Raw genomic sequence first — 12,673 nt, 5'->3', positions numbered from 1 at the left:
GTAAAATCAGCTAAAGAACCTTATTATGGCAGTTAAACAACTGACAATAATTAAATTAAACTGAACTGATTATAAGTCTTGTGTGTAACTGTAATAAAAGAGCAAGGAAATCATTGCAGATGATACTGTTTAATTCTGTCCTGTTCAGCACTTCTAACACTTTTTTTTTAATCTGCTGTTTAGCTTCTCTCTGCTGCTAAATTTTTTCAGCTTGAAGCTTTGCAACGACACTGTGAGATCATCTGTGCTAAAAGTATAAACACAGAAAACTGTGTGGATATTTATAATCATGCCAAGGTAAAAACAATTGTGTGTGTGCATGAATGTCTGTCTGTGAAGTTCATAGTCATGTGATAGGCATAGATAAATATATCATATGCTTGTGCAATTCATCACATCTGTGACTTCATCGTTTGCCCCAGTAGGCGCTGTCTCTGGGACTTACCCTAACATTCCACACCCCTAAGCTATTTCAAAAAGTTGCCTTTAAAAAAAAAAAAGGTTTGCCTTCTTTTATCTCACAAATGGGGATATTCCCACAAACATTACCCTCACTGGAGGTTCAGGATGAGTGATGCTCAGCCTTAGTAGCTAACAGCTTTTCTGTATTTGAAAATGACACATTGTCGGAATCTAATGCCTTAAAACTTAGCAGGGGTCGTTACGAGGCTTTTATACCATTGGAGAGAAGAAATGCACAGCTTCCCAATTAAATCCAATATTCACAATCCTCCGAAGGGTCCTGAGTTAGAGGACATTGAAGCATGGCATTTTTAGACTTAGAAACTGGCGTTCTTTGAGATGTGTCCCTGTGGGTGCTCCACTACCCTGCCTTCTTCCACTCTGCTTCGGAATTCTGGCCTCCTTAAGAGGTCTTATTCCAAAATAGAGAATGAACTGGTGCAGGGGGAGGACACTTGCCCATACACACTGCCTGCACACTAGTAGTGCACAGCCCCAGGAACACTGCTCCAAAAACTCCGATCGAAGGCTCTGTGGTGGCGCACTGACCTGATGTGGATCACTCACGGGAACACTCATCTCAGAATGTCAGTAAATGCACAGGTGAGTAACCTCTTTCTACAGCCCTACCTTTGTGATATAAACAAATGAAGGAACAGAAGCATCCTCCACTTTGAAAGGCACCTGTTTTATTTTGCATCTTGTGAGAACTTCTGGATTTACCAAGGGTGTTTAATCCTGGATAAAATGAATAATTTCCATTTTTATTTTCATTCTTGGGCCGTTTCTTCAAAAAGTGACATTAGCTGCATCAGATTTTTTGTCTCTCTAGGTCCCAGTTCAGCAATGCTCTTAAGCATGTGAGTAGCCTCGTCAAAGTCAAGGTTAGGCACATGCTGAATCTGGGCCCTACTTCATTTCTGTGGGCCAGGTCCCACAAGTGCTCAGTGCATGGAGCTGTCACTGAATTCTGCTCGTGGAAGGTGTGTACACGGGAGACTTGTGAGATCTAGGCTTGATGATCTAAAATTAAGTTGCTCGCATTTCATTCCATTCTGTTCTTCTGACTCTGCTCGGAATGAAGGTTTTACAACAAAGTCTCCTCTTCTTGTCTTCTGCTGGCACACAGTATCCCCATATCACAGTGCATTAGTTAACTCTGTGGCATGGGATAATGTTATATTCTGAATATTCAGTTCCTTTAGATAGTTGCTGAGGACTTTCCATTCCTGTGATTGTAAAGGACCCTAACAAGAAATGGTCGTTTGATTAGTATAACTTTCACATTTTCATTTTTTACTTATGGTTCTCTTTACTGTGTGTTCTTTCCAGAGAAAAGCCACGTAAGTTGTCAAATTGCATTGGTGACACTAGTTGATTTGTTTCTACAAGGTACCAGCCATGCTCTTCCCTAACTTCCAGTGAGGTCAATAGGAATTTTGAGCATATGCATAATAATCAGCACTTCCCCAACATGCCAGCTGCTGATGGGATTAATAATAAGAAAGAAAAGAAAAATACATTATTTCCTCACTCCAATGTACTGTATATTGAACTAGTGAGTAAAAAGAATGGAAAGAAGAGTAAAGAAGAACAATATAAATCCAACACAGAAAACTAATCCAGTCTGATCTAGATCCTCAGCTGGTGTAAAGTAACTCAACTCTCTGACTTCAATGGAACTACTTCAGTTTACACCAGATGAGCATCTGACCTTCCAAATCCAAAATTATTCTCCCCTTTAGAAAGCTCCCAACCTGCCCTGAACTGTACAGAATTCCATCCCACTTTTCGTAGTCAACATTTGTGTCACCCACAGATGATGTTAATTTAGTGGTGAGGCTGTACGATGGACCCAAAGTAAAGATTCTGAGGCTAAAGATCAGAAAACCATCTACTCTGCTGGATTGCATAGGCCTCCAGGAAGCACCATCCACTTGCATGTCCAAAGCTTTCCATTTTTTCTCAGAGCTCAAACACATCAGGAGTTCACCCAATCTAGTAGATCCATGGGGCACCCTTCTGTATATTTGGCAGAATACACTCAGGGCTTAGTCCTTAACTAGAATGCTCAGAGCTTCTACTGGCATTAACTCAGGATCTAACCATTTGCTCCCTGCTTCTCATGAGGCAACTGCTGATTCCTGTGCTCTACTGGATCATGTAGCAATAGCTTACTGGCAAAGAAGATGGGGTACATTGAGTGTAAAGGGATGCAATGGACCCAAAAACAACATACTTCACATGCTGTGCACATAGCAGCCATTTCACTCCAGGCCAAGAGTACATGTTTTGATGCAGTTACCTCTGATGGTGGAGTTGACCAGGTGTATCATGCTTGGCAGGCATCTTGGGAGACGTTGATAGATCTGGCCTCCAGTAAATCTCCCCAAATCTACTGGTAATGGTAGTGGAAACTTAAATCCTAGCCCCGAGATCCCTGACAAAAATCCCATTGATTTGCATGGGATCTGTATGTCAATCTTGGCATTTTGCTTCCAAGGTGACCTTAGCTTATTGACATAGTCTTGAAGTCTGGAATTTGTCATTTGAAGCAAACAATGTGAAATATTACTTAAAACACGTGTGTGTATGGATGTCAGTGTTTTCACCTGAAAAATGTAGCTTGTATAGTTTGCGTGAAGTTTGTATACTTTATTTCTCATGAACAATATTCATTGACACATACCTATGAGAGTGGTTACTTTTCTTTAATCCCTCACTTTTTGTAGTTTCTCGGAGTCACAGAACTGTCCTCCTATTGTGAAGGCTACTTTCTAAAAAACATGATGGTCCTCATTGAAAATGAAGCATTCAAACAACTGTTGTATGACAAGAACGGAGACCCATCTGGTCAGAATGTTCTACAAGACTTACAGAGGACGTTGGCAACACGAATTCATTCAATTCATTTGTCTTCTTCAAAGGGCTCCGTTGTATAAAGTTCAGGAAGGAGATCACACTCAGAAAAGACCCTGTGAGTTAAGACTCCTGTTGCAGTTGCTTAAATGAACACACAAAATTCAACTTCACATTGGAATATTTTTTTGTTGGCCAAAGGTGCTGCTTTTAGGCTGCAGCTTCACTTAGATGATGAAATACAGTACATATGGCTCCAACACATTTTTGAGAAGCAAGGATCTAGCACTGCTCTGTGAATTACAATTATGTTAAGTTCTGAATGCAAAAGTGTGGTCAAGGAGCTAATGCCAACAAAAGCCAGAACTCCCCAATGAACAGCAGAAGCCTCTGCTTGATCACAGATGCCATGGACCACTTAAACTGACAAATGGGTTATTTAAGGTTATTTTGCTCCACCGTGTTATACATTTAAGAACTGTACTGTACCTATCCCAGAGTCCATTTTATTGTGCATATAAGAAGTGTAAGATTTGTTAGTTACTGTTTCACAAAGGTCAACTGTGTTAGAAAGTTCGTAAGACTGTTACAAATGAGGAAATATACTGGCAAATTTTTAGGGGTGGGAACTTTTTTAAATTGTTCATAAAAATGGGGTGGCCTTGTAGTTTAAAATCTATTTCTTAAGCTTAAAAATTCATTTTTGACAGAGTTGTGTTTGAGAATCTATGTAACATGTTTTGTTTTTTAAAGGTACACTGTAAATACTGTATACATATGATCAGGTTTTGCTTGTATTCTTTCCTGGGGTGGTATAATCTTGCCTAAATGGCTATGGTTACACCAAAGAGGTACATTACCACGACCTAATACAGTAGTTGGGAAATAAAAACCTGCATGCTAACTGTGTTTTGGAGTTAAAGACCATAACAAACTCAACAGGCATTTGCATGGTAATTGTACCTGTGAAATGTTATGTTTGTGCTTTGTTTTGCCAAGACAAATGCAATGTTACTTCTTGTCAAACTCCATTTGTAAAACTAGCATATTTACTTTTTTTTTGTTGGTGGTGTAAATGGTAGTGAGATAATTCCCACAGAGACTTGTTAGAAGATGCTGATATCCATGGAAGAGTTAATATCAGTATTTATTCTAGTACCGTGTCAATACTTCGCCACTGGCCAGAAATTGTGACTAAGTTAGAATTTTTTAAATTATTATTAAATCTGTAGAATTTCTTATTATACCCTGTACATTCTCAGGGTATCTATGATGGAAGTGTCCAATGGCAGGGCTCAATTTATTTTGCAGCATTCAGTTAGCAAGAGATATCTGTTAAGTGCCACAATTTTCTTGACACCTTGTATTCAATGATACCTTTCATGAATCAGTTGATGTTTAAAACATAGGTAAGACCTCAGTAAAGAGTAGGAAAAAGGCGCTACCTTTTCAGTGGCAAAAATTACATGTATTTCTTTTCTAGCATGCTTTTTTAAAATTGTGCCTAGTTCACAGGTTTTTAGAAGCTTTAATTTAACAGTGCATGGTAACTTCTTGGTCTTTTGTTAGAGTATTTTTGTCAGGTGCTATTTCATGTTTATAGCTTTTGGAATGCTCAGAAAACATGGTCTTTGCATTAGTTATGAACATGATAGGAAGCTGTTTTATTGTTCTGATCTGTAAATCCTCCTGTATGCTTGATCATTTTAAAGCCTATACAGTATCTGCAACAAATTACAAAATTGTCTAAGCTACCATTGTCTCAGAGACACAGCATGTCAACTAACAATGAATTATCAGACAATTTGTGTCTGCATAGGATATGCCATATAAGATATTGTCTAGAACATTTAGCTACTGGCGACTTACTTTTCTGTGAATGTTGCAATATTAGAGAAGCAAGAACCTCATAAAAGCAATTGCAACTCGTGGCGAGGGTGTACTTATATTATAGTTTTGGTGTGCTTCCCCACTCATTGATACCCACTCTTCCTTATTGGTAACAATTTACATAATAAAAACAACTCTCACCCAGCAGTTTAATGTTAACTTCTTTTAAATATAAAATCATAAAGCTCCAGATTTTCACCCAGTAATCAAGTGGGCCAAATTCTATCCTCAGGTACACACACAGCTCCCACTAAAGTCATCAGACATTGCAGACTCATACCCACAAGCAGAATTTTTCTCTGTGGGAAATAAAAACACAGCTGTAAATTCATCTGGACAGTTTGGTGTTTAACAGGATGATAATCACTGCTTATGAAGCAGTGGCTTTGGTGCATACATTAATAGTGGCCCAGGGCATTGGTAATGGGCTATATCCCTGTGTTACTCATTGGAATGTTGATGTAGACTGAGGTTACCAACACAGAAAACCACCACAGAGGTGTAACTTTCTTTGGCAGCATCAGCAACAACAATTAAAGACGGGGGAAGAGAGACTTCAATCCTGTCTCATCCTGAAAACTAACCACTGTAGGATAGGACTGAGACACATAGGATGGTAAGGTTGAAGTGCCCCTAACTTTACAGCATCTGTTCTGCTACTAAACCAACCAGATCAGAATTGCTATCTTTCTATTTCAGTAGAGGCCTTTGGTGGTGAATTTCATCCAAAAAACCTCTTAGAATGTAAACATGATCCCTACGAAACAAGGCCTTTCCATACAGCGATCATCTAGTGGTGCATTTCTGTCCTTTAGAAACAATGCTATTATTTCAGCACCTCTGTTCATTAATCTCAGTACTGATTCATCCATTTGGGGGAAGAATTCCCCCTAAGCTCCCACCCCAAGGAATTTCAGACAGTTGGGTGAACTAGTAACTCTTTTAAAATCCCTTAGAAAAAAAGTGTAATTTTTTTTTCAATCCTAACTTGCACTCCCCTTCCCTCTGCAAAGTTACCTAGGACTTTTTCCTCCCTACCTAGGCTTTTAAAAGATTGCCTGTCCCTGTGTTATCTGGGCACCTACAGACACTTTGACCCTTCTTAGTTGCAAGTCCTGCATTCTTTTCTAGAAGAGACCCAATCTTCATTTAGCTCCCTTAATTTTTCCCACAATCCCCAGAACAAACCCACCTTGGCTAACCCATGGCAGTTCCTGCATTCTCCCTACCAGCCTCCCTGTTCTAGAACCATGTTGGTTCTCTCCCTGATCCTGGCAGATATTATCTCAAGTAACCCAGCTCTCCCCTATGGGTCATTGCCTAATGGTTAGCTTGAGAACTGGCTGAGGGATGTGGGTGGGGTAGAAACATATGATAAAGTTTTGGAGCTTCAGGGAGCAAGGTTTGTTCTCTTCCCAGGGAAAACTCCTGAACCGCCTCCCCATAACTCAAATCCTCCCTTCTGCACAGACCGGAGACCATTCCTCACCCCTTTCCTTTCTTTAGAAACAGATAGCTGCCAAATGTTTTTTACGCTAGAAAATGGCCAATTTCCTAAGGGAGCCTTTCTCCATGCTAACCTTTTCCATGCAAGTTCTTGGCTTACAAGTGAATTGATGGTGCAAAGTATAGAAATGTGTATTTCCCAAGTGGTGCTTGGGGAATTACAGCTGCTCTGCTAAGTTTCCACATGCCCACTTTGTAAACTGATGCTGTGTGTGTGTAGAAAATCCACTGATTATTGTCTTCATACTGAAAATTGTACCAGTCCCTTTTGGATGCATTACAGTGTGAGGTGTGATAGGGCGCCTTTCAGGAATCTTCAGCTCTGTGCCAACAGGTATTGTAGTTTGACCTTTGAAGTTTTGGTGGGTTTTTTTCAGTGATCTCAGCTCCCAGTGAAATGAGCGACATATAAATGGGGCAATAGTGAGAGAGACAGCTGGGCTTTTCTTCAACACCAGAAATCAAATGGCAAGGTCCAGTTTTATGCGTAATACCAAACAAAGTCAATTGGGATTTATCCGTCAATTTGTAATTGACTTACGTACAGCTGCCATTAACGTTAACACACCTAAGTTTATATACAATATTGAAATTCAAGCTAGGGTTGAGCTGTGCTAGACCAAAAAAAAAAACCCAAACGCTATTTCCTTGTATTATTGACCACAGGTCAAATGCTGAGGTGTGCACAGTATCTGCAGCTTTCACTAAAATCAATGAAAGTTGTAGCTCTCAGGAGTCAGCTCTGTATTAATAATAATTCTTTCATAGGACCAGATCCTGACATCCGTACTTGTCAAAGCAGGCACTGAAGTCAGTCCATGTTCTGCATGAATAAAAGTGCAGTAAAAGCTGAATAAGGACTTTGGGCTTTGGCCCCTAGTGTCTTTTAGCTGTGAATCTCAAAATGCTTTACAAATATTTATGGCCTGACAATGTTGTTCTTATGCTGCTTAATACCTTATCCCAGAAATAGTCCCATTGAAATTAATAGGTCCAAGGATGGATGGAGTGTGGTATTAATCTAGGAAAGGGAGGGTGTCGGGATCTAGCCTATAATAAACATCACCACATCTCTGCAAGGCAGATAGTTATATCCATCTGACATACTGGTGACTGGAGACATAAGCAGCTTAAGCAATTTGTCCAACTCAGTGTGAACTCTCGAGTTCTGCTGACATTAGATGTTGTAATAATTCGTCTGGAGCTGTATTGTCATTTCGAAAGGCATTCACACCTCCCGTTGACTGGACAGTTGAGCTTTAGCAAACATTAACTTTTCTCTGCCCGTGTGAATGTCTGCACTGCATCACAGAGAGTGACTTTGTCTAAACACCTTTGGCTGATGGCTGATCTTGGACATTCAACTTCCCAGCATTTCTGCTGCTGTGTTTTCATTAAAACTTCTCTTACCTTGCCCACTCTTTGTGGTTACAGATTATTTTTTCTTATCAGATTTCCAAAGCAAACAAAGGAAAAAATATTCAAAATTAAACAATTTATGTTTAACAATAGATCACATTAGAAAGCGGGGACGCTTAGCCATACAAAGATGTGACCTTTAACAGTCACATCAGAACATAGCTTATTCTTTAACTCAGGGGTGGTCAACCCATTAAATGAAGAGAGCCAAAACAGCAGCGGGAAAAAAATGTGAATAGCTGCACTGGAATTGTTGAGAAAGGAGGAGGGAAAAAAAGAAAAGGAAGAGCTCCCCACCACCCAGAGTTGAGGAAAGAAAGGAGGGGAAAAAAACGGATGCTGCCCCCTTTAAAAACCGTGGGCTTAGGCTTTTTGGCCACATCAGGCTCCCGTCAGCCACCACCATCATGTCGACGCCATTTTGCTATGCTGGACGGCTCCCCTGCACCCAGTGAGCTGGTGGCCAGGGGCCATTTGTAGGGGTGCATGGGGCAGCTTCGCGAGCCGCACTTTCAGGGGTGAAGAGCCACGGGTTGGCCACCCCTGTTTGAAATGGTCAACTTAAAACACAATATCATCAGGGATGCAGTCATAACACCCCAGCCATGCCAGCAGAGATTGCTTAATGATCTAAAGTTCAAAATAACTAGAGTCCTTCAAGCCACATTATCAAATCCCTGCACCACTGACCGACCCTTTAATCATCCTGATGTGGATAAATTCAATATGATCTAGTTTACTGTTGCGGGGAGGATAGGTGTCATTCAGGTGAGACCTTATAAAGTCTAGTCCTCTCTGCCCTACGTAGACTTTACATAGCACATAGCACTTCAAGTGCAGAGATTTGCCCCATTATCATTGATTGAAAGTTGCCCTTTCCCTCGTTGTTGTGCAGTGAACTGTGCGCTAGTTGGATGCTGCCCTGGGCTCCAGTGGTGGCTGGTTTGCAGTGGTGCTGTGTAGGGTCCCTAATTCATGAAGCACTTGGAGATCCTTCAACATGAACAGTGTTGCAATAAAGTAAAATGATTCTGCTTATCAGACAGCCCAATCTAAGTAGGGTCAAGGCTGGCAAGACCTCCAATAAATCATGTGCTTCAGAAAGCAGTGTTGGTGAATCAGTAGGTGTGTGTGTTCCCCTCTGAGTCCCTGAATCCTTGTGTTTGGGGGCACTGTGCTATGGGTGATGTCATCTTTCAGATGAGACATAAAGATGAGGTCCCAACCCTTTGTGCTCATTAAAGAACTGATGGCACATTACACAAGAGTAGGTTAGAGTTGTCAGCCTCAGGGTCTTGGCCAAACTCCAATTTAGTAATTATGTTGTACCTACCAAAATTCCTTTTGTGTATTTTTGCTTTTGGTCCTAAATTTCTCTGAACCATTGCAGTGTGCTATTGTAAGCACCTGCTTTACACTCTAGCCTTTTGCTTGTATGGCATTGGTAGATGAAGAAATTTGTGTGTGAGAGAAAATTATGCATATAATAAACTCAAACTCACACCCTATGGTGCACTAGTGCAACTACAAAGCAGCAAAGTATGATACTCTTTTAGGGCTCTTTTCAGCACTGTGTGAGTGGCCTGGCTAATGTGTGTCCTGGTAATTTACGGCCCTAAGGTGGTGTGGTCAGGACCTCATTCTCTCATGTATAAAGTGTCCTGCATCACACAGTAAAGAGGGCTGGATCCTGTTCATTTTAAAAAGCAGTACGGTGTGCTGAAAAGAGTTCTCACAGCCTCTTTGCTCTAATGGTATGGTTACAGGACCATCTTTCATTCCAGCTCGTCCACAAACCTTCCACCTGCACACAGTGAACCTATTCAGAGGAGGAGTTTGAATCTGTAAAGCATTTTAGGGCCCTCTGGGACAAAAGGCGCTTTATAAAAAATCAGATATTCTGTATCTAAACAGCTCATGTTCTGCTTCTTTTGTTTTTTGTGTGTGAAATTTTTTAAAAATTGTGCGTGTGTGAGAGCAATAGCTGGACGATAAATCAATCTACTGTATAGCTTATGAGATGTAAAATCATGTCTGTAAATGAAATCTTTTGTTAATGTCAGTCAGCCTTCCCAGGTGCTAAGAGTTCAGCAATAGGCAGTAGTGAGGATTAGGTAAACCTCCAGCTCCATGTGCCCAAAAGGGCTTATCTTTGTACATAGGTTAGGATTTTTTAATGTTTGATATAAGATCATTGGAAGTAGTTTTGTAAGTTAAATAAGGGAGAAGTGGATATTCCAGAAAAAAATATCAATTCAAATTATAGTGTGGAGCCATTCATAAAACAAACTAAAAGACTAGGAGCAATACCTGTTGAATTCAAGAGGATTGGGCCCCAATCAGACATTAAACAATTTGCCATGAATCTGAAGTGTAGATCCTTTTGCACCTAAGCAGAAAAGTGAAACCATGGGGTACCAGAATCTATGTGCTTACGTAGGGAAAAATACCTCCCCATCTTCATCTCAAAGGCCTGTCTTTGTGATTATTTACCTCAGAAAATAACAGATGAAAGCATCCCAGTGCCAAGGCTTTGGTGACACAGAAGAGCTAACACGTACAGGAGACTTGCTTCCTTCCTTCCTTCATCCTTGCCCATGTCTATTAGTTACCTCTTTCAGGTATCAATAAAACCCTTAAGTTGCATTCATAAAGTTATTAGGGAAAACAAAAAAGAGAGAGAATACCTGATGGAAAAAATTGCTTACAAGAATAAAACAAAACTGTAGCATGAGAACTGCTGATTGCTGCATATTTTGTAAACCCTTCCTGCTGTTACCTTGTAATACTAATGATAGTTTGATTACTTTTTGGAACTTTAGTTATTACAGTTATTACTGTATCAAGCACAGGAAGCTCTCATATGACATCTCTCAAGGAGGTTTCTATGGAAAAGGTTTCTTTATTGGGACACAAACTAAAAATTGCACAACCAGGTAATACTATCCAGAGTACAAGGAGGTGATGTCCTACTTTATGCAGCCATCATTTAAATTCTGAATTTTGGGTTTATATAAGTGTTCTAGTTATTTTAAAATGAACAGTGTAACTGGAACATTTGTTTGCCTTTCTCATTTTCCATTTAAGATTGTATAAACTGCACAATAGTAGAAGCCATTGTACAAAAAAATAGAGGAATTATGGACAATTTGAAAAGTTAAGCAAGAGTTAAGACCAATGAGTAAAATTTTTGATAGGACCATCTGATGGCTCTTTATGTATTCAGTCATGTAATGAGACCCTTAGCACATTATCATTGCTAAAATATCTTAGGGAAATTTTTGAAAAAAAGTTCATTGAGTGCACCTTAGAATATTTTAACCTTTGGTCGCTGATGTTAAATCTTTTAAAATCTTCAGAGAGATTAGGATTCATGCCTTGCCAAATGCCATTTTGTAAACCCAATGTCAACATTGTATAAATACAAAACAGTATTTTAAACCAGTCAAGATTTTTTTTCTTTAATCTGGTTAGCCAGATCTTCTTTTCAAGTGTAAAATAATTTTAGTTTGAGACTATGTATGCAAAGCTTCTGAGTGAATTCTTATAACCAAGTTACAAAATGGGGGAAGCTGGGTTTAAAGAGAGATTTATCTGCAATAGAGCAAAAATTACACTTTTAGGATTTGTCTATACTAATCCCTGCCATCAATGTACTTATTGTGGCACCTTCTGTGCATTAAGGTTGGCGGGGGCTCCTCTCACATTGACGCTGGCTACTCTTCTTCACCAGGACAAGTACCAGAGTCGATAGGAGAGCACTCGGAGATTGATTTATCATGTCTAAGCAGATGTGATAAATTAACAGCTGGTGGATTGATCTCTCTGGTGTTGATCTGCAGCATAATAGAGACAAGCCCTTATTTTAGAGCCAGAGCTAACTCCCACTTATATCAATGGGAATCTTCCATTGACTTCAGTGGGAGTTGGATCAGGCCTATAATTTTTAACCTGTTTTTTAATCTTTTTGACACCAGGGACCAGTTTCTGCCTTCCTAAATTGTGTCAGGGAGCTCTCAAGGGACTAGTGTTGGCCCATGCATCAGGCATTGAGAAATACTGCTCTAAAGGATATATCTCCCTCTCTCCATATGCAAAACTGTGGTTATCAACAAGAGGCTCCCAAAAGAATATGCCCTGAAGTCACAATCCTAATGTCCTTGTGCATGTTGGCCTTAATTCATCAAAGCAATTAAGCATGTGCTTAAGATGTGTGACTTTAAGCATCCCTCTCCTGCAGAATACTTAAGCCTGTGTTTAAGAGCTTTTGGTTCAGTTGTACTTAAGCATGTGTTTTAAAATTAAAATTCAGCACCTACTTATTAAGTGTTTTGTTAAACAGAGACAGGATTATTAAAGTATTTAAGTGCTTGGGTGGAACAGGGCCTTCAAACTTGTAGTGATTTTTGTTGGAAGTATCACATATTTACAGGCTGCAGATTGAAGCTCAGGTGTGGGTGTAAAGCATTTTCATGAATTGAAGCTTGCTGAGAAAACACTGGCAATCTGAGTTTTAGGGGAGTGACATTCTATGCAC

The 12,673-nt window shown here is 39.9% G+C and overlaps 1 protein-coding gene across 5 annotated transcripts in view; it reads left to right on the top strand.

Moving 5' to 3' along the window:
* Positions 1-12,673, top strand: part of ABTB3 (ankyrin repeat and BTB domain containing 3) — a 282,637-nt gene that overhangs the window by 268,647 nt on the left and 1,317 nt on the right. For 4 of the 5 annotated variants that reach the window (XM_075938306.1, XM_075938330.1, XM_025178946.2 and 1 more), the window contains 2 exons: positions 184-297; positions 3,195-6,933. In XM_075938306.1, the coding sequence (XP_075794421.1) occupies positions 184-297; positions 3,195-3,404 (324 nt within the window). In that variant the 3' untranslated portion in view covers positions 3,405-6,933. Of the gene's footprint in view, positions 1-183; positions 298-3,194; positions 6,934-12,673 lie in introns of those variants that run through there. The other variant, XM_075938314.1, reaches the window with a different exon arrangement.

The sequence above is a fragment of the Pelodiscus sinensis genome, chromosome 1 (genome assembly GCF_049634645.1).
Source record: "Pelodiscus sinensis isolate JC-2024 chromosome 1, ASM4963464v1, whole genome shotgun sequence".
NCBI lineage: Eukaryota > Metazoa > Chordata > Testudines > Trionychidae > Pelodiscus > Pelodiscus sinensis.
The sequence above is the reverse complement of the archived record's forward strand: the minus strand, read 5'-3'. Positions and strand labels throughout refer to the sequence as shown.